A 23,305-nucleotide genomic window follows, 5' to 3' on the forward strand; every position below is an offset into this window, starting at 1 on the left:
TGGGCTCTGACTCTGACTGCTATGGCTTTTTATGACACATACTACCAGCTGTATGTGTATGGGTACGTGTGTGTGTGTGTGTGTGTGTACATGTGAGTACTGTGCAGTGTACGTCTGTTGTTGTTACTGTTATGATTGCTGCTGACATCTTCAGCTTTTGCTACAGTTAAAGTGCTTTCATAGTCCTGTCAGCTGTGCTATATGTGTGTATGTGTGCTGAATGTCAGTGTGTGCAAGTGTCTCAGCATATTTCCCAGATTGCCTTGCTCCCAAGAGGTAGACAATGTGTATTTCTCCGTTCTGATCAGCAATGTATGATGTGTCTGACAGCTCACAATTTGATTTTCTGCATGATTTCTTCATCTTAGCTCGGATCATTCTTGTTCTCTTGCTCCCTGTGTATGTGTGTGTGAAGGTACATGTGTTATTTTCCAATGTGTGGGCCCGTATGAACAATTTGCATGTTATTCCATTCTTATTTGTTAAATATTTCCACCACCCATCATCTTCTTCCTGCCTATTTGATTCTGCTATTTCCAACCTATAGAGCTAATCCCCTCTGCCACCTCTCACTTTCTCCCTTGCTGTTTTATAATGTGAGCAGCATCTGCATGTCTTATTGCAATGCATGAATGCATGTATTTGATGCCTGCAAAGGTAATCTATACTAAATGATAGATCTAACAGTGGAGCGAAGGGCTGGTCAGCATATGAGCTCAGGGCTGACAATATGAAATACTGAAACCTAAACAGTCAGCAGGTCTTACTGCAGTCAATTCTTGAGAGCCTTATCATGATGAGGATTTCATCCCTGCAGCTGGGGCATTTGAGTCCAAAAACGATTTGAAGATCCTTTTCCTGTACCTGTACCATAATAACAACACAATACTGGAGATACATATATATGTATATATGTAAATTCTAAAGGACTGCACAACAGCATCATACATCTGAACAAAAGGGGTCCTTTCAAAAAGAGATTAAACATTTAAAATGCTGTCCGTGTGTGTGTGTGTGTGTGTGTGTGTGTGTGTGCGCGCGCACGCGCGCGTGCAGGAGGCTTTTCACATCTCTTCATACATCATCATTTGCCTGCTGATTTTGTTTGCATTCAGCTTCTTCCATGATTGGTGCAGCTCACCATGGAGAACAGAGAGGACGCTGGCAAACAGATGGAGATAATATTGGATAGAAAATTAATGAGGCAGAAACGGGGAAAAGGGGGTTTAAATATTCTCTTTACATCGCTGCCATGTCATTCTCCTCCTTTTTAATCCTGTCTTCCAAGTCTGCCTCTTCAAACACCTCTGCCCTCCCCCTTTCTGTGTTGTTTCATAATTACCCCCCCAACACACACGCACACACACACACACACACACACACACACACACACACACACACACTTGTTGCTATAGTGATGGGAAGAGAGTGTCCTTTTGTCTTCAACCTTACATACCTTTACAAGCTCTGAGCTGTTACTCCCACATGAACACACACACACCACAACATTTTTATGGGGGCCTTCCATCGACAAACATGCAGTAATGCCTAACCTGAACTTTCACCTTCACCACTACAACCCTCACCCTTAACCCCAACCTTCACAGGCATGCAGCAGGAGACGCTGCAGTTGCTTTGGCCCCTGACCCCTTGCCCTTATTGTCAAAAGTGCCCAATGACATGACATTTTAACATAGCTGTCTCAATATGAAAATCCTGCCTCAGAAAGGTTTAATTGTTGTAGAATCTCTCACTGACTGGGGAGTCTTTAAATGAATGGTGGCTGCCAACCACTTTTGCTTTCTCAGTGGTTCACTTGCACTATTTTGTGGTCAAGAGATTATGTTGATTCCATGATAAATTTGATCATTTTATCAGAATTGTCTTCTTTGTGTTATTCTTTATTTATTTAGTCTATGACCTTGATTAAACTGATTGACTTGATTAATGAAAATGTATTTTTGCTTTTCACCAATACTTGTGAAAAGGGCTTCATCATCAGCATAATCAGTCAACTATTTTTAGATTCCAGTAAGCTAATATTTTTGGACAGAAGCAAAAATAAATTCAAATAGAAAAAAAAAAATGCATATGTAGGCTATCTACTTGTTTGCACCGCAGGATAATCTTCATCTATCTGCTGTCACCTCTCCATCACCAGGGCGCACTACAGCTGTTAGCGGTGACAGACGCACTGAAGACTCGCCTCGTGACACTGAACGTCTGTACTGAGGTTCCAGACTGATCGAGCTCTGTTAGCCGCACATCAAGTGTCGTTTCCTGGCTCCTTGATGACCCGCTGCAGCGATGCAGCCTTGAAGTAATAGTAAGTATCATGTATTTGGTGGGAAATAATTTCAGCAATAACTGAATACCCCCCCTTTTTTACTCACTCCTATTGACTCAGCAGACCCGACCTACTCATCATGGAACTGATGGTCCACACTTTTACAGCAGCAAAACACTATCAAAAGTTCTGTTTTAACAAAACTCACACTCATAAGTATAAACAGTGTAATCCAAGTCTGCAGTATCCAGTCGTATTGCTAATTACAAGTTTCAGTTTCATCCCTTATTGGTGAGGTATTCCTTATAAAATAGATGAATGGTTTAAAGTGTCAATCAGAATCAGAATCAGAAATAATTTACTGATCCCCGAGGGGAAATTGGGTAAGAATGTGGTGCTTCTTTGAGATCAAGTTTACTTCCATGCTTGGCTGTACTATGGCCTATATTCCATTGGGACTGGCCGGCATGAAACACAATTGACTGTTAATCGACAAAGCTCTACTTTATTGGCTGTGTTGGAGCAAAAAAGTCACTTTAAAAGTCAAAGATAAAGTCACTTTCATATCAGCAGATGCATTGTTTTAGGTTTGTTTTCAAAATGTCCTTGCCCCAGTGAAAACATGTCAGGTGAAATCCAAGCCTTTAATCATCCAACCTGCAAGTTCTGCTCCCTGCATGCAGTATATGAACTGCAGTGCTTGTACACACAGAGCAACTTCTCACTAACTCTTTGAGGAAATCAGGATGCAGTTGGACTAAGTTCCATCTTAATGGGACCCAGACTTCAATGCCAATAAGACAAATCTATTTCAGAGTCGATTTCCCTGACTTAAATCTCTTTTTAGCACCTCTTATTTGTTTTGGGATTTGGTTTGTGCATGTGCAGTAGTCACATTGATATATATGGATATTTTTTAATGGTCTGTGGCAGAGGCATTAAACTGTGTGCCAAGGAGAGCGGCAAGTGTTCAGCTTTTTGTCCCAACGAAAGATTACACCAGTATTGAATCTGCCTATTTTTAAGCGTGCCATTTATAGCACTGTGTTTCTGTGCTTTTCAACAAACAGTTTGACTTCGCCATCCTGCACAGGTGGCTGCTGAAACCAATGTGTTGGAATCAAAATTAAATGAGGCTAGTTTTCTCTTGTTTTGTCTGTGTGGTAGCCAGCCAAGCATGCCAGTTCTGGTCATGATCAAGCCTCTGTTGCAATAGAGTATCGTTATTTGCAACAGTTGCTATCTTAACAAACTGTTACTCGCCAGCCACTGATTCGTCTAGATGGTTATTAAAAATTAATGGTATAAACAAATCAGATCAATTTTGCCTGGTGTGTGTACAGTGTCAAAAATGCCTTCAAAAGGAGAAAAATCAAAGTGAGATGAGAGAGACAGCCAGAAGGCATATATTTTTATCCAGCTGGATAAAGACAGCAAGTGAGAGGGGATGACAATCAGAGAACCAGGTGAGTCAGGACAAGTTAATACAGAAAGGAAAAATGGTAAGGTATCCTACTCTTGAAATTGTATTTTTATAGCAAAGTTTTAACATTGGAGTCTATGGCACTTCTGCGTCTAACCCCCTTCATGACAGTTAACCAAACATGGCGCTGAGGTGAATAAGGTGCTCGGGGTTACAAAAACAATCTAAGACACTTCAAGTAAGGTAAAATAAAAATTCCAATGGCTTCAGACTCAGTTGACTCAGTAAAAATATGCACCAATTGTCTCGTGTGATATGGGTAGGTGGTCCCAAACACAGGACTAAACAGGCAGGCACTGGAACTGAAGCAAACACCATTTATTGCCAGATTCGGGTTATTGGCAGGCTCACAACACGAAGATCTAAACACATGGAACATCAACTGCTGAAACACCAAGGAACAATGACAAACGAACTGGCAAAGACATGCATGACAGCAGGCACTTAAATATAATCTAATATCATAACGGTGACACAGCTGAGTTTTGCGCACGTTTACATTAAAAGGGGTGTTTGGTGCAGCATTTCACTCTTCTTCTGCACAAAATGGACCAATTGCATGCTCCCGACTTTACTCAACAACAACATTATTGAGAGCTATGAGGAGTATATCTCCTAAATCAAATCACAAATAAGGTCAGAGAGGAATGTTGGCAGAAAATTGCAGATGGTGTAAATTTGTTAATTATATTGCAGTTATTGCATGGATTTCAATTTTTAGCCAGTGTTTTATTATATGCAGGACCAGCAGTGTCAAACGAACTTGGCAGCAAATAAGGACCAAGCATAAAAAACTCAGAATGTAGCCTGGTCCAAAGCAGGTTAACACAACAGGAAACACAAAGAGTTAAATGAAAACTCCAAAAATTTTGAACCATGATGATGATAATAATAATAAATATAATAAATATAATACAACTACAACAAATAAACATACAAGCAAAAATGCCTATCTCTCTATGCCTATCTGTAGAGAGTATGACAGATCATTTGATCATTTGAACCCCTGCTGCTGAGACTTTCTTCTTGAAGTAGGCTTTGCACATCACTAAACTTCATCTTTTACCTTGATCTTTTACCAGCAGTTCTGACTGTTCTGCCTGTCTGCTACAATTTCCCCACATTTTGCATTGCAACAAACTATTTTGTAAATCATGCAGGGTTATTAAATATTTCATGTTAAACATAATCAAGATCTCTCAATTATCAAATATGAGCTCAATGAGCCTCTTTAAGATTGGAGAACTGTCCAAAATATCCTTGTTTTGCAAAAATGTCCTCACTCGGGAGGTCGAAAGTTCAAGCTGATTCTCACAAGGACACAAGTACATAAACCACACACACACACACACACACACACACATACACACACATACACACACACATACACACACACACGCACAGGGCTATTATCTGAGTTTGCTTTATTTAAAAATTTTCAAAAAAGGGTCAAGCACACAGACACATCATCATGGGCCACACACACACACACACACACACACACACAAATAGACTGAAACACACACATGTAGACAAATGATTAAATGTGTGAAAACCCAAGGGCGTGAGACTGGCTGGCTGTGGGGTGTGTATATAGTCACTACATGAGTCAGGAGAGAAATCTTTACAATGCTGGGTCTCTTTTCACACGCCTTTAACCTTTCTAATTCTTTTTGGAGCTGGGACATTCGCTGGGTGTGTCAGATCTTGTTTGGTGTCACAGCCTTCCTCCCTGCAGCCTCATCCTGTATTGCCTAACCTCATCTGTTGAGTTATTATGGCTTTGTCCTCAGTTCCTCTCCAGCTACCATGTCCCAACTGAGACAAGGTGGAGCAGCAACACTGTTGCTGCAAGCCCGGCTGACATTAATCATTACGATAAATGTCTAACATAGTTAGTCTTACCCTGCTTAACACCAACCTGGTGTGTGGTGGAGGAGAGCAGAGGATCAGCCTGGCTCTACGCCCGAGAATCACTTGTTCACTTTTATAAAAATCTAGGAATGCATGCAAGTTTTGGAGTTGTCCAATTTAACTTGTGCCTGAGAGATCACAGCATACTGGTTAACACTGGCTAACACAAGGCAATGGATAATAAAGTTATAGATGCTGCTGTTGATGTTTTAAACCAATTAAAAGTATAACACTCAAGAGTAACATTGTGCACTGAACACATTTCTGAGGGGGGAAGATAATTTTTGACAAAGGTTTTTCAACTAGCCCTGCTGCCCTAACATCACTGAATCCTTCATCTGAATGTTTTTTTTTTTTTTTTTTTTTTTTTTTTTTGTCGGCTTTTTGGCAATATAGAGATCTTGCATTATCTTTCAGGAGCCTTTTCACCAGCACACTGACTTGGCATGAGTGTCACAAAGTGTCAGCACTGACTGACATTTTTGTAGGTGGCTCAAGTTGCTAGGCTACGTCGATTTGCAGTAGACTTTTTTCACAGCAGGCGTTTTGACATAAAATAGCAGGTAAACACAGGTGCTGCTAATGACATTAATTAAAGCTCTGTTCCATTTAGGTCAGTCACAGCCAGGGCCCTGGTGTGGTTCATGCTGGCTCACTGGAAAGGGTCTGCCGTTCTTAAATTGAACAGATAATATCATTAGCAACGCTGCACAACACTGTAGATGGTTGGAAGTCGAGATATTCTCAGCTCCTATTAGACATAACAATTATGGCATCCATGAAGGCACAACTTGTAAACAGTAAAACGTCAACTAAGAGGTGATATAAAGTATATTTTACTGTATTTAATATAATATATTCCCCACTGGCCAGCTGATTGGTCTTGTGTCTCCTTTAAGCTCCTAATCCTGAGAGCCTGAAGGTTCTGCACAGTATCTTAGCTCTTCCGAGGACTGTGCTCTTCTGGACACAGATCTGAGATGTTGTACCTGGAATCTGCTGGAGCCACTCTACTAGTTTGGGAGTCTCAGCCTCGAGAGGTCCGATTACTGCTGCCTTCACTCCCCACATCTTCTCCAGCTCCTTTCTCCGCCCTTGGTCTCAGCCCAAAGCACAAGATCAATATGCATGTAAGGAAGCAATGCACTTGTCTGTAAACACTAGTCAGATATGATTTTTTGTTTGTTTGTGTTTGGCTTTATACGCCTGGAAAACTTGAAGGTCAGAAATTGAAAATTTCAACTGGCAAATTCCAACCTCTGACTTTGAATGGAATGCAGCATAACACCTGTATTTACCTGCATTTGTAGTCTATAGCACTGCAAACTGGCTAAAGCAGCCATACTGAAATGTCACAGCAGGTGGATGTTTAGCTAGTGATTACTTAGCAGGATTCAAATACCTCTGCCTACAGAAACTGGCTAACACGGGGGCAATTTCAGGCAGAATAATGGAGTGGAAACATGGTCATTTAGTCTGAATATCAGGCTAAGAAAAGGTAGGAGATGTTAGAACTTTACCATTTACCTTTACTAAACCTGCTGCACCTGCATGCACACACAGTCGACAAAGAAAAAAGACTCGCATTTTCCTCAGTAAAGGAATAGTTTAAGATGCCGGTAACGAAAACTGACCCATAAAAGAATAATCGGTTGGATGGACAAAGTGATGAGGAATGGTGTGGGCAGATGGAGCAAATAAATGGAGATGTAAGGGAGAGCAAAGCAAATATGACGGGGACACAGAGTGGAAAAGGAGGAAATGGAGATAGATGGATAGAGTCTGATTTCACACTACCTGTTATCAGTGGTGTCTGAATCAAAGTGGGAGAATAAGTGCATGGATTAGCTCTGGCTGCAATGGAAAGGGAGAGGGATAGTATGAAAGAGAGAGGAGAGGATGTAAAAGGATGACAAAGTGTTACAGAGCTGTGTGAAATAGAGAGATAAGGAGCTGTGGAGGGAATGCATATCCTTTGCTGACACACACCCACACATGTGCGGTCAGTAGATCTGTCCCACTGTTTTTTTTTTTTTTAAATATATTTTTTTATCTATCCTTTTGATGCTCAATTGTCAAAACAGTCCTGTGTGTGTCTGTCTGCCTGTTAAAAACACGTCCAATCAGCCTGTCTTTCTGCCTGTTCACTAATCTCCGTCGGAGTGTGAGTCACTCTGCGAGTATAAGCAGGTTTTAATCAGCGCCACTTCATCAGTATCGGCGGCCTGTCGGCTGGCTGCTCTAAAAGAATTATGAATCACTCATGACTTATTCAGCGCTCTCACTTGTGCAGGGGGGAAAACATATGGAAAGAAAATGTTGAGTCAAAGATCAAATTTCAAGAACCTTCTCACACAGTTTTCCAGCAGCACAATAAAAAAAAAAAAAAAAAAAAAAAAAAAAAGCTGAACCGCATAACAAACACACACAGACACATGTACAGTAGTCAGGAGCTGGTGTTACAGATGTTACTTTTATTTAGATCTCCAGACACATATTTCAGTTACACTGCTGTAGTGCTGTTAAAGTTTACAAATATACCAGCAAATTTACAACCCCACTTTAACATCTTTTTCCACCTCTCATTTTCCCTCTCCCTCCTCTCTTAAAGGACCATACCAGTGATTTTGAATGTGTGGCCTATTTACTACAATTTCCCCACTTTTTTACATTCCACCAAACTATTTGCAAATCATGTGGGGGTACTAAAGATTTCACCACATGTAATCAAAATCCCTTGAATTTGAATTTCTGGTTGACACACCCACCTGTGTAAAGTAAACGTTTCCCCGGCAACTATTATCCCTGGTGGAGATACCGTATCACTGCGCCCAGTTTCACATCATCAAAACACAACAGTGCTGCTGCTTTTAGGAAAACTAATGTGGACGACTTTATTACGATGGTCAAATACTGGTGTGAAGAAAGTCTGAAGTCTCTGAACGTTCATTTTCGTATCATAGTGGAATGAATGGAAAGCAATGGCTGGATAAAAGGGAAGACAATTATAACTGACTTCTAAAATATGGCTGCTTGCTTTGGGAAAAGACTAGCAGAAATGTGAAGTATTGTAGATACTAGGCACAACATGCAAAATCACTGGTATGGTCCTTTTAATAATAATGATAATCATTCTCTTTCAGTCAAGTATGTAAGAAAGAACATTAAAGTAAGGCCACACCATAGACACAGAAACTGATATCTCTTTTTCTTCCCCTATCTCTCTTCAGATGGAGGACAGCAGATGATGACCCACAGAAACTGTCTCTGAGCCACTAACCGTGTGGCAATCATACACCACAACAGGCCTTAGTCCGTTTTCCACGTCCTGGTAGCATCCATGAAACATAGAAAATACTCCACAGAGTGGCTAGAGGTATGATACACACTGAAGAACCCACACACACACACACTCTCTCTCACACACACACACACACACACACATACACACACACACACTCACAAAGGTTGAACACAATGAGCACCCATACACAAATGTGCTATGCACCACAACTCAGCCACAGAAACCCATGCAAAAACACAAGCACTCCCCCATACACACAAAGAAAAACACACACACACGCGCGCGCACGCACACACACAGACGCACACACACACACACACACACACACACACACACACACTCACAAGTGTCCACCCAAGCAATGTATAAGAAGGAATGGACAATGTGTCACTGAGTGGTGTGTGAGCCCAAATCGGTAGAGAAATTCTGTGCACTTTTGTTTTACACATGTTTTATGCCTTATTAAAGGGTTAGCCCCCCAGCCAGATGTCAAAATTATGATTTATTATCTGTTACTAACTTGCTCATATTTGATATATCCAATTGCACATTTTAAACTTGCATATGGCTAACATAAGCATTGTTTGGCTGCAGCTGGGGTTCACAGTAGGCTTTATGCAGCTGCTGGACAGACTCCTGCAGCTTGTTGCACCAGCTGATCATATCCTCTGTTGTATGTTAGGGTGTAAAGTCCACACTTAACTGTTATGCTGTAACCAATTAGTTTGGCACCAAAGCTTTATCATTGCACATGCATCATTGGAGACTTAAGTTACATCTTAAATAGTAGCCAGTAAAGGGGCCACTATCCAAAACATTGTTGCAATGATGTTTTCAGTTGCTTCCCCGCACCAAAATAAATGTCTTGTGTCAAAGCAACAGTTTCTTAAGTAAAATTAATATCATGCCATTAAATGACATCATAAACAATTGCAAAATTGTAAAGGTCAAGTGAAGAAGTATATTATAAAGTTGGCTACAGTGATTATAGGATATGTTATGAGATTTTTTGTTTGTTTGCCCGAGTTAATATAGGCCTAAGCAATGGGGGCATTAAGTGGCTTAACCCTAATTAACCCGGCTCTGAAATGATCCAGTCGCAAATCATCTCAAACTAACTAAAGGAGTGGGGTTGAGGGCACCGTCTCTGTCCCCATCCTGCTGCAAATCGGCAGCAACAAGATCCCACATTTTTTTGCATGTCTCCTTGGAGAAAACAAAGGTGCAGGTATCGATCTAAATCATCATCCAGATCAAAAGGCTGTAATCTGTCACAAATGAGATAGATTTGTTCCTCCTACACAAAGTTTTCCCACCTGTCAAACTGATGCGCCACGCAGACTTCTGTTCTACTGAGGACTTAACACCTAGTAGGAAGCTTGTGAAACTTTTAAGTTATAATTTAATTGGAACATAAAAAAAAAAAAGTAATGTATGAAGTCTGTTTTAGTGTAACTTTATGCTCAAATGAGCCTACATTAGAACTTAAGTATAACCGGTGCAACAGGCTGCTTTTGAGATCAGTAACAAGGACAACTAATGCCTACCTTGAAAAACAACAACAACAACAACACCTTGCTGCATTATTTGAAGTGTGTTTTGTTATGTATTTGAATCTCTGTCCTGTCAGAGTTCAAACAGCAGAGTTATGGTGATGTATAGTGGGACTTTCCATGCTCATCCCATCGTCTTCAATATTCGTGGCACCAACGTCTCACATGCTGTCGCTGACATATTGTCCCTTCCTTCTGTATATGTTCCTCACACCCACCCACACACACTTATACACTTAAGTGAAATGTACACTCTTCCATTGAGATTCCAATAGATTTACATTTTTTTTTCCACATTAAATGTATTTTGTACAGTATGTCAACAGCAAAATTGAGATAATGACCAGCAAAGCACACTGGTGTACAGCATGTGTTTGTGTCTCTGTGAGGACCCTGTTTACCAGCTAACGAGGTCTAAGGGAAGGGCGACATTGTGTGTGCATGTATGTCTGTTTGTGTGTGTGTGTGTGTGTGTGTGTGTGTACTCGGTATGTAGTATAGAGCCGTGCCATGAGAGAGAGAGAGAGAGAGAGATGTCAGAGGGTATGATAAGTTGACAAACGCAGTAGAAGGATCTGTCCCATCTAGCCCTGCGACTGTAGTCACTACAGTCACTACAGTGCGTCGTCTCTCTCGCACTGCTGCTTTTAAGACTTTTGTGTTTGCACTTGTGCCAAAGTCCGTGTATTTCAGCCCAACTGTCTCAGATCCAAAAAAGCCAGAGGGAACGAGTCCGAGCAGAGCTGCACAAAAAGCACACAAACCCTCCAGACAGGGAGCCTTGGAAACAGAGTCACTGTGATCCAAAATCCCAAGCGTCTCTCTCTGTGTCTTTCTTGTCCTCTCTCACATACACACAGTCTTGCTTTTTTTTTTTTTTTGCTCTCACTTTCTTCTCATTTATTGTCTCTGTGTGAATGCGGTGGTGGAGAGAGACTGCTAATCTCAGCGCTGAACCTCCTCTGAAAAGACTTCCACTTCTCAAAAGATTGTTGTTGATTTTTTGGCTGTCTGTTGGTTGACATTTTCCGGTAGTGGAGGATGTGATGTCACATGACTTTCTGTGGATGGAGATAGGTCTTGCGGCTCAGGAGGGAAGCGAGAAAGAGTGTGTGTGTGTATGTGTGTGTGCGTGTGTGCATGTGTGTGTGTGTGTGTGTGTGTGTGTGTGTGTGTGGCTGTCTGCGTGTTCACATTTTACAGGACCTAAAGTAGCAACTTTGCCAGAATGGACACAGACACAGTCGCGCAGATGTGGTGGAAGGGTGGGGCTGATTTCTGGGCGCTGCTTTTCACTCCGTCGGTGTCCTGAGAGTTTATGGACCCCTGGGCCAATAAAGCCTGAGGAGAAAAGCGGAGGAGAAGAAGGGAGGGGTGAGAGAGAATGAGCAGTTTGTAAATGAAAAAAGGGGTGATGGAGAAAGGAGGAAGAGAGGAACAGAGAAACACAGCTGAAAAATTCCATTTATTTAATAATTGTACATAAAAGCGGTATCATATTTTATATCAAATAAGCAGAATCCTGTCTCTCCTTCAGTGTTAAGTGGCATGAGGATGGAAAGGAGCTGGAGAGTGAAAAGTACTGTAGAATGAGCATATGACTACAAAAGAAACCCAGCATTTGTTTTGTTTTGTCATTAAATAGGTGTTGATACACCAGCCTGCGCCGGTGTAGAATGTTTAAATATAGCGCAAAAATTAGAGATGACAGTCATGTTTACCTGCTACCTGCATGGACTTAACCCAAGAACCACTGACCTTGAAGTACCCCCTAAAACTGGAATGTGTTCATTTTCACCCTACATTATTTAATCATATTTATTGCAAATATAAGGCATTTTCCAGAGGAAATTTTACAAATCCAATAAGACGAAATAAATTTCTGCATTTTACATAATACTTAACTTAGCCTTTGATCATGCAGGAGGTTTTCTAGCCAATCCTGTATACATATGATGGATCCTTATAATAATTTAAAAAAAGGCCCACAGAATTGAATAACCTAACTGCTAGTGAAGCACAGCACATCAACACATTAGAGACTCTTACCTCCCTTAATTCCAACACAACTTTAAAAACATTCAGCAAAATGATAAAAATCCAACTAATATTTAGCAAGAGACATAATGATGCCACATTAGCTGCAAGATGCATCTTACCTTGTGATAATTCAAGGACGGCGGCAATGACAACCTAAAAACATTTGTTGTTAGAAAACTGTTTGGCCGAATACTTGGTATCCTATTTATAGGATCTACTAATTGCCTTGAGAACCACTTTTTACTCCTCTTTTGTTTGTGTTGTCACTCTCTTTTTAATTTGCATTTGTAGTGCATATATGCTTTTGCAAAAGTAATGTTGTATTTCATGCCAGTGAAGCCCATTTGAATTGAGAGAGAGGGGGGGGCCTGAATGAATCTCTTGCTGTCTGAATGACTTTGAAAAGTAACAAAAAACCCCACACAAGAATAGAGTACACAGTTATATGACCTCACCTCCTCACACTCAAAGTCCTCTGAGGGGATGCACTTCTGCCCTCCATCCTGTGGAATGAGGACACATAATGGGAAAACATAAGACATTCATAATTATCGCTCTTTTATTCAGTATTGCTTTGTGTTCCTTTCCTTTGTCTCCCCGCTCACAATCGGGATAATTAACACTATGATCAGTGCTAATATTGCATAAAATGGCATAGCATTTTTTTTTTTTTTTTTTTTTGCGACTTTCACATTGTAATTGCAGGATGCGGTTATCAAACCAACCTTCCATTCAAAGACATACAGTATCTGTCACTGTGGCTCCTGATAAAAGAATAACAACAGTTGAGCGCTGCTTCAGTTTAGTTTGATTATCTCACGCGGGGGAGGGGAAAAGGTTAAGGGCTGCTCGCTTGCTGATGCTACTATAAAAACACACAGAAGTAATGTCAGTGTAAACAAAGAAGCATTTTCACACTCATACACCCACGCATGCATCCACACACACACACGTGCAGGCAAAGCATCTCTCGATTTCCATTTATCTGTGTTTTCCATCAGCCTTTTTGTCACCGCTTCGTTAGCATATCTCCTCCCGTTGCCTGGGTGGGAGAGCCAATCAGATCTTATCACTCGACAAGCAGGAAGAAAACTCTTTTCAGAGATGGGAAATAATCGAAAGCCGAAAAAGGAGTCTGGAGCTGCTGCACGCTGGATCATTACCATTTTGCCTGAGATACACATGCATTTTCATGGGAAGATATACGAGGATGTGCAGAATGCATTTGTGCAAGCACACAGACACCCACACACACATGCATCTGAAAGAGCAAGATTGTTGCACTGATCATTAGACCATGCGGATGGATCATTATCATATTGACTGTTGCTGCGGTAACCTCCTCTGACACTGCACGCCTCTGCAGGGTCTATTACCTATAAATTGACTGCTCAGCAGGGCTTACAGAAAAATGATCGCTATATTCATATGCTTTGGGTAAATTATATGATTCGGAAAACAACCCTACAGCACCAGGGCATGGGGTAATATACAGTACAGTGCTGTGTGTGCTGGAAATAGGACACTGGTGCACTGCAACTGCAACATTACATGCTTTTCTCCAGCTCACTTTTTTCTATCTTACATTTTTCTGTCTCTCCATCTCTTCCTGTATATCTGTGTGATTGTCTTACTGTCTGTCTCTCCTGGAATGTGGCTCAGTGTCTACTGGTGAGGTCTTCACATCATAAAAATCTCAAGTTTCATGTCATGTGGAGGAGAGCAAGGATTTTTTAGACCAGCAGGAGCAGGGCTCTTCCCCAGGCTTGATTTCAAATACAGAAATGTTAGAAAATATAACACAATGTATAATGATAGCATCAAAACGGTATAGAAAATTTACAAGGGTACTAATTTGGTGTAAGACACAACAGTTGAATAAGTTCTCAAGTTTTAGACCCCCAGGTTTACTTTTATTAAGCCACAGGATCCCGTTTGTAGTGATTTTGCCCTAGGGAGCCTGAAATTATGTTTTACTTTGTGTTGAGTAATAAATTCAGAACTTATTAAATGTAAGTGTCATTCATCTACATTTGTACATTTTTTTATATCATAACTGGCTCCAGTGAATTAAATGATACTGAAATTATGCGTTCCTTGTGTTGCTGAAGACCCTCTGGAAGCTCCCCCAAGGCCCCCAGGGGGTCCGCACTCTGAATCGCACTTTGAAAATGACTGTGAAAGGTCAAGTTTACTTGCTACTCTGGTTTAGTTTATGAGCAGTTTGTCTGAGACAGCTTTGTGTTACTGATTCAGTCTCATGTCCGGATGGGGACATTCTTCTCTGGTTGTAGATAATTGCACGCTGGACAGTTAAGGGATAGTTTCTAACAAAAATCACATCTCTGCATGTGATTAATGCCAGCAACCATTTTCTTATGCCATTCAAATGTCTGCATGTAAGTTTTCCACTGAGAGTTTGCCAATGTCATGCTCTTTGTCTCACTTAACTGTGTCTTTATCGTTCCCTCATTATTTTTCTCGCACACTGACATGAATTATCCATAATTTCTCTGCTCATCCAGGTAGAGAAGTTTTTTGAAGTATACTCTGTTTTTTCATCTCCCCAGTCAAGTGTGTATACCCTATGTGAGTGTGTTGGTATGGAGCAATTGGGCAAGATATCTCCTCTTCCAGTCAAATAATGTGCCAGTGCATTCAATAATTCATATTCTAAACCTCTTACATAATGTATAACCAGTTATAGTTTCCTTTAACACTCACCCTTTCACCCATCCCCCTGTACATAATGGATGGTTTTCCCCTTTCCCAGAAAGTTGGCAGGATGACGCTGATGTGTGTAAAGGGATACACTCAAATCTATTATGCTCAGATCTGCTCATGCTTATCTGCATAAATATTGTCTGCTTGATTACCTGCCTGCCAGCCTGTCTTTCTCTCCTCCTAATTTGGCTGCTGAAACTTCTAGCTGGGCGGGTCCTGACTCGGTTTGTGATGGATACATGACACGGCCATTTTGCAGTTCCACTCGTTGCAGGCCAGGTAGATGAGGCACACTTCCTAAACAGACACACTCACCTGCAGGTTGGCACAAGTGGAGAACACACAAGCACTGTCCATGGGTTTGATAGCGTTGCCGTGTAGAGAGGGGGCGGGCTTGGAGATGATTGGCGGTTGGGCAGGGGGGAAGAAAGTGGCCTGTGGCTCGGTCACGGTCAGAGGCCCTCCCTCCGAGCCGTAGCCAAATGCCTGGATGGCGTTTTCTGTGGAAAGAGGTGGAGACAGGACAACAGTGAGGCAGAGGGATCAATATGGGAGAGATGGAAAACAAGTAACAGCAAAGAGCAGGTGAGGTGAGGGCAATGTCCTTTCTGTCATTTCTGGGACGTGTCCCGTCTGTCCTCCACATTTTGTTCTGCCAACACATTATTAGAGTTTGTCCACTTACTAAAGAGCACATCCACTGTCATGAGTCAGCTGTCCTGCCTCATCCCTAATGCGACACATTCACTTAATTTCTTTTCAAAAACATGATGGGCAAATTAGCCAGAAATTATCCAAAAAAATTAGCAAGGAACTACATGGGGGGGAAAGACGAGAGGATCACCAAAACAATTAGCTAAACAATTAGTTAACAAAATTTACATAAGTAAATAAATATAAAGAGCAAGAGACAAAGGGGGAAAAAAAACAACGGATTAGAAATTAGCAAAACAATTACCTAGAAATTAGTCTTGGAAAAGTACTTACAAATGTGCAAGAAAATTGTTTAGAAATATTATATAGATTTGAAATTAAATTACAAGAAAATTACCATACACACACACCCCTATAAGACTATAAAGGAATTTTAAATATTTATATACAATAATTATATATAGTTCTCTAATACATTATTTTGCTAATATCATTCATTTATTTTATTTTATTTTATTTATTGATTGTGATTAATGAATTAATGATTATTGTTATTATTTTGTTTTTTGGTAATTTATAGTTTATAGGTCTTAGTCCTGAAAATGTTCTTGAAATGATGATGGTTATGAGGTTATCATCATTAGCCCTTTACAGCTGCCATTAACATGCATCTCACATCCAGATCACGTCTGATGTTGCTGTATTTACTTCTGGTACTAAAATGAGCCCCTTGTTTATTTGCTGAAATCAGATTTCTCTTTCCCCCACCAAAATCCCAACTGACACATTACTGCACATAATTCATCTCATAATATGTACATCCTTTAAAACTGACGGTAAACACATCACCTTGCTGGTCTGCTATCCACCAGTATCAAGACCATCCATCTTTTACAGTTATGTTAAGTTGAGTTCACATGCTGGTGAGAAAGTCCGACAAATGAGATGCACAACACAACACTCAACAGTATTGCAGTCACAAGTTATTCTGTTGACTCAAACCCAAGAGACAAATAATAAATAATATGTACGCCCTGCAGCTGACTCACATAATTAATGAACTTTATTTAAATAAAGGTTAGTTGTCTGAGGTGTGGTTAAAATGTTTAATAAAGGCACGCATGTACATGTAGATGTGTGTTTTTTTTTTACTGACTTATTTTTTTCCGCTAGATAAATGACCCAGAAACTCAGAAAGCAACATTTACTCTGACTTTCTGATGTCATCATCTGGAGTGGCACTGATATGAAATGAAGGAGAAAATCCATTTTTTGGATATATTCAGTTTATGCAGGGTTACTATCCGAGCTGCCTTTTGCCTGTTTATTTTCTCTGTGTCTCCAGAGTCTTCCACAGAGCAGATTCAGATGAACTCCAGGTCAGTCACTATGGAGGCTCCTGCTCTGAAGCTAACCTGCTCGGTAACATGCTCACTTGAGCGAAACCTCCAGGTCTTGGTCAGAAAACCTGTTGAGTCTGCAGCCTTTTATGTGGGAGACAGTTGTCAGACATGGTGTGCCCTTTTATTAGTGATGCCATCCACATTGAAGCCCAAAATTAGTATTTTTTTTTTTTCCAGTATCCAGTTTTTTTTAGTTGAAAACTGTTTTAAAGTCTAGCTTTCTTGCTTGGCCAGAAAGTGACAGCTCTGGTTTCTATCTCTGATATTTCCGAGGAGATTGAAAATTATTTTTAAATGATTTGCTTTGGTGTCAAAATGGACAGCATTCTTAATATGTTTTTATATCTTTGTTCCCACTGCTAATTAATACATATTAATCCTGACTCTGTGTTGTTTTCTCTGCTATTTCTCTCTCGATGGAGAACAAGGAGAGTTAAGACTCTTCTACAAAGGAGACATCGAGTCACCTTTGTACTGTTACACCGACTTTTATGTTTGGCAACCCCCCAAACCCTCCTCTCCTGTCCACACCTCCACCACAGTTACACACAATCAAACAGATATCTTCCAGTTTGAGCTGTGTTCTTGTGTTTCAAACTACTGCCAAGAATTTTTTTTTTTTTCAGTAGGATTAGAACTGAAAATGTGTCTATCAACGGTTGAAACAAATCTCGTCTTGTCTCTTTTGCAGACGCTGCCGTGCATGTTAAAGCTTGTATTCCATATAGAATTGCATTCAAACTTCAGATTCAGAAGGTGGGAAATGTGACGCCCTGGTTTCCTTATTGTCAGTTGCCATGGTGAGGCGTTTTATCTGTGCTCCACTGATGCTGGCTTTGTAGGTTCAGCGTGAACAGGCCTCAGAGTTGATTGAACTCACTGTAATAAGCTGTTCTGAAACCCAAAACTCGGGATGTGCCATGTTGGGTTTGTTCACCGCAGATGTTCAGAATTTGCTAAACCACCTTCCCCGGCTGGCTCAGTGTGCAACAGTTTAATTTGTTTTTGAATAAAATATACACATATGTGGACTGAAGATGCGTTGCATTTACACACTATTGTTCATGCGACAAAAAAGACAAACAAGGCCAAATTCCTCACTGGCTACCTCGAGAGGTGGTTTGACTGATTGGATCTGGGATGCATTTTAAAACGATTTAAGCCTGGAGTTTCTGCATTTTTACTGTGTCCAATTACAATCCAATCTCCCAGCGAGCATGATAATGACAGGTGGAACGGGATTTTAGTCTATCTTGATATGGTTATTCTATTGCAGAGGCACGTTTGCACAGATATGCATGCATGTGCACACACTAAGACACAGGAGAGAAGCGAGTATTTATCTGAGGGAGGAGGGATATTGTAGCTGGGTCAGTGTTATTTAAAGAGAACACCTTGGGATCTTCCACACACAGCCTTGCACTTTTCCAACCTCTCTCCTGCTTCTAACCTCTATTCTCAGTACTCTTTTCTCTCTGATTTTTTTCTCACTCACACACTGCTGTATACTTCCACATTTTTGAATTATTATACTTTTGCGGAGTAAATCTCCACTGACTGCATTCATAACCTTAACCTTGACTCTCTCCACTACATGCCAAACTTTTCACTCCTTTACTCTATAACCAACTAGTAAACGGACTAGTAAAAAAAAAAAAAAAAAAAAAAAAAAAAGGAAATGTAAAGTTGTTCTAGTTTTTTTCACCTGGTATATATTCAAGTATGGATATTTGAATGTAGCTTGTACAGCCTGTTCTTCCAGTATTACTTCTTAGTATTGACATCCATTCTGTTGAGTGAGTTTTCAAGAGCAACGGGGCGGACTGGTGCATTCATGTGCTATCAATAAACGGAAAAAAGAAAGTTCTTACTTGGAAGGTAAACCAGACCAATCTAATATTGAAGAAGTTACATCCATATCACTGTTATCATGATATTTCTGTGTGCTTATTATTGTCTTGTTGTATTTTTTCTCTTCTGGGTTTCATTTTCCAGCCAAATACAGTGTGAATGCAGAGCTGTTTGGCAGCCAAATTTGAAGTCTTGTTGTTGGAGCTTCCTGTTAAGCATGTGAACATACGAAAACACAGCCTTTTTAAATCACTGTAGACATTAAACAAGTAGCTTTGACAAAAACAAACCCTGTCTGGATGCTCACTGTAATGGATTTCCTATCTCAAGTCTCTTCAAATTTATTTTTATAGTATACTTAAACAAAAAGAAATGAATGACTGACTGCCTAAAAGGTAAGGGCAAAAAATCTAAAAAATGTGGTATGCTTTGAAAAAATATTACAGGTAATGTAAATGTGAACTGTGGTAAATGGACTAAAACATGCAAAAACAACAGTATAAACTTTAAACCCTACCTCAGCGTGAGGAAGAGTGTTTGGCAAATGCTCCTCATCTTTATATCTTTGCGACTTTATTTGGTCTGATACTGAATGTTACTGAGTGTTTTTGTCAGTGTTGGGAGTAATTTGATTACTTTTACTCAGACTATTGTAATGGGATTACTTTTCCCAGTAACAAGGTAATGTAAGGGATTACATTTTAATTTTCAGTAATCACATTAGAGTTACTGTTCTACGAGAATTCTCATTTCTTGCATTTCTTTCTGGGAATCTCCAATCCCGTAAGCGGCACATAGCGTTCTGTTATCCAATCCACATTGACTCCGTCTTCCCTGAAGTGTTTAGTGAAGCACAAACTGCACAGACAGCCGTTTAAATCACATATATCCTGCGGTATGTGTGTTTTTAACTTCTTAACTGTGTCTACATCGATTGATCAGGCTGCCAGTCTGTTTCTGCTCAGGAAGCTTCCCCTCACTCACGACGGCAGATGAGGAAATAAAACAAATGAATCAATATGTACAAATACTGTTGATTTCTTCCCACGGAGCCGACATGTAGACTATTTTGCTGTCAGTCAGCCTGGTGAAGCCTGGTTAGCTGGCTGCAGCTGGAGCATTATATCAAGATTCAACTAGTACAGAGAAAGCTCATACAAAAAATCGAAATTAAATTGATTATAGGTTGGGAAAAGCCTGAATTTCAACCGTGATGAAACATAGACAGTTTCACAAATACTGAAAATAGGAGATTTTTGGGCTTCATCAGCTGTCTGCATTTGGACGTCTCTGTCTCAGCTGTCTGTCAGCAGCTGAGTGGACAGCTAACCTGCCTTCACCAGGCTGACCGACAGCAGAAATTTACCAAACCAATAATGGTTTTCATAGCAGCTCCATGGGAAGAAATCAACATGTATGTATTGTGTCACTGATTTTATTTCCATGCTATTTTCTCATAGAATCTGAGCTCACTGACAGGCTGGGAGCATTGATCAATCAATGTAGATGCGGTTAATTAGTTGAAAACACATATGCAGCCTGTGATTTAAACAGCTGGCTGTGGAGATTACACTTCACTAAAATAGGCTTGAAGCATAAAAATATGCAGATGCCAGTGTGGCTTGATACATTTAATAAAATGAAAGCGGATCTGTTCTGTGAGAAGTGTGAGTGACAGATGTCAAAAACACTTCTAAAAACACTTTCAGTGTGGATTGACCATAAAGTTGATTTCTGGCGGCTCAAACATTTTCAATACCGCATCAATAAGCGATCAAATCACTTGTGTCTGCCTGTGTTGCCTTGTGCAGCAGATTGAATCGATTCACTCCTGAAGAAAATGCTGTGACAGGTGTGTGATTCGTTAGGGAGATCATTCAAGATCATTCAGACCCCAGGAACGAACACTGACTCTTCTCAATCATGTTGTTTTAGAAAGATCTGGATACTTATTATCTTATTTATTATGATTTAATATGCGAAAGTGACCCCATATCAGTGCTCATATAATTTGGTGTGCAGTCCAGTGTTCTTCCCCTGAAAAGGGCTGGTCTACATTTTAGAAAGTCACTATTTAGAGAGAGACAGTGAAGTAAATCAATGTGATTACAGTTCATAGAAATCAGTGAGTGACTTCACATGATTAGTGTTTTGGAGTAACTTACCCAACGCTAGTTGTTTTACAGAACTGTAAGAATGCACAAACACACACACACACACACACACACAAAAACAACTCACTGAGGCAGGTGTTGTGTGTGAAGTCCCGGTGGAAAGCATCACACTCGTGCTCCTGATTGCCAGTGCCCCTGCAGGTACACCACAGGCTGATGGTAATATTGGAAGGACTGCTGTCACTGTAGTTTGGAGTAACATCCGAGCCTGAGTCCAAGAGAAACAGAGAGGCAGAAGAAGTTAATCGGGAGGTGGTGGGGAATAAGAATTAGGAAAAAGACTGGCAGGGAAAGAGGGGAAAGGGAATGTTTGCAAATTGCGAAACTGCACTGCTGGATGATTTCCAGAGAAATAATGAGCAATCTGCAATCTGTTTGGTCCAATCACCTGATAATTCGCAAAGGCATATTAAAACAAAAACACTCTGTTTTTACCATGACCATATAGTTTGTGCAACCAACTTTATATATCTATATCTATATCTATCTATCTATCTATCTATCTATATATCTATATATATATAGATATATAGATATATATATAGAGAGAGAGCGAGAGAAATACTCTGAGCGCTAAGCAAGCACCTGTGGTTTTCCCTTTATTATCCTCCTGTTTGTGGATCATTCTTTTTCTTTTGCTCCATGCCTTGTGGATGGACTCTTCTATTGAAAAAGTATTAATTTAAAAAAATTTTTTTTTTCTTTTTTTTTCTTTTAACAGGTCACCATCTTCTAACCCAGTTATGTGTGGTTCTCTTGATTTCACTTTTTCAAACAGATGCCTTATGTCTTGATATAGCGGACAGTATAGAATGAAGTGAATTTCATTTTCCACCTCCCTTAGGTCACAGCAAGCACAAAGCCTTTCTTCCTCTATAGCTCCGCTGTATCAACCCGTTCCAGTATGAGCAGGTAATATACCTGTTCTTATATCGTTCTTTGTAGTCATACTGATTAAAGATAACTAAGCAAGATCGTTTGTTTCACTCACCAATGAGGCCAACATAAGCCATGAGGCAGCCATGGTAGTTGTCATGTGGGCAGCTGGTGACAGTGTGCGATGTTACCTGGCAGTTCATGTGAAAATCAGCCAACCGAGACCTGCGGCACAGTAGCAGAATAACAATATGTCTGTCAGCAGCAGATCAAAAGCACATTATAATGAAAACTCATATGAAATCGACAGCCTTCAAACTGTAGTAAAAGAGTGGAGTCGTAGCTCCAGGGATTATTTCTGCATTGTCAGTATATATGTTTTCAAAGCATGATATGAACATGTTAAAGTACAAAAAAAAAAAAAAAAAAAAAAAATCCAGCCAAGATACAGCTTCTTAGTTTAATGGACTGCCTCTTCAAATTTTCTGTTTCACTATCTCGTTCACTCTCTTCCTTTTCTTTATCTTTTTTTCTCACTTCTCGCTGCCACTCCAGTTCTCTTGTATGTCCCCAAGTCTTGATCAAAGTTAAGTGCAGCACATAGTCGAGGCATGAGAGAGAGAGAGAGAGAGAGAGAGAGAGAGAAGGAGAGGGAGACTGAGATAAAACAAAAGGAGGGGAAATGAAGTGTTAGTCATATGGTTATCAGCGGGACCAGAGAAACGTGTGATCCCATCGCTCTGTGAGATTTCATAACAGAAGCAGTCCACCTGTATGTGTGTGTGTGTGTGTGTGTGTTTGTGGGGAGGGGGGAGGTGCATGGATGTGTGTATGAATGAGCGTGCTTGTCTGTATTTGTTTGTCTGTGTCTGCTACAAAGAATGACACAGTTTGACATATCGAGATCATGCACATGGTGGTCAAATTTCTGTGTGCGTGTGTGTGCGCGCATGTGTATGTGAGTGTGTACAGTAAGCATGGGTGTGTGAACATGTTGGCCTGTTTGAGCAAGCCTGCCCATGATGTAAACTCTAGACAAAGT

The 23,305-nt window shown here is 40.4% G+C and overlaps 1 protein-coding gene across 1 annotated transcript in view; it reads right to left on the reverse strand.

The window, feature by feature from the left end:
- Positions 1–11,392: 11,392 nt before the first annotated feature.
- The window catches only part of gfra2b (GDNF family receptor alpha 2b), a 97,448-nt gene continuing 85,535 nt past the window's right edge, over positions 11,393–23,305 (reverse strand). Inside the window, exons 6-10 of the mRNA XM_030064588.1 lie at positions 22,379–22,488; positions 21,455–21,595; positions 15,621–15,805; positions 13,037–13,084; positions 11,393–11,882 (exon numbers count right to left, since the gene is read on the reverse strand). Coding sequence (XP_029920448.1) covers positions 11,748–11,882; positions 13,037–13,084; positions 15,621–15,805; positions 21,455–21,595; positions 22,379–22,488 — 619 coding nt within the window. The 3' untranslated portion in view covers positions 11,393–11,747. The remainder of the gene's footprint in view (positions 11,883–13,036; positions 13,085–15,620; positions 15,806–21,454; positions 21,596–22,378; positions 22,489–23,305) is intronic.

This window comes from Myripristis murdjan, chromosome 12 (assembly GCF_902150065.1).
Source record: "Myripristis murdjan chromosome 12, fMyrMur1.1, whole genome shotgun sequence".
Taxonomy (NCBI): domain Eukaryota; kingdom Metazoa; phylum Chordata; class Actinopteri; order Holocentriformes; family Holocentridae; genus Myripristis; species Myripristis murdjan.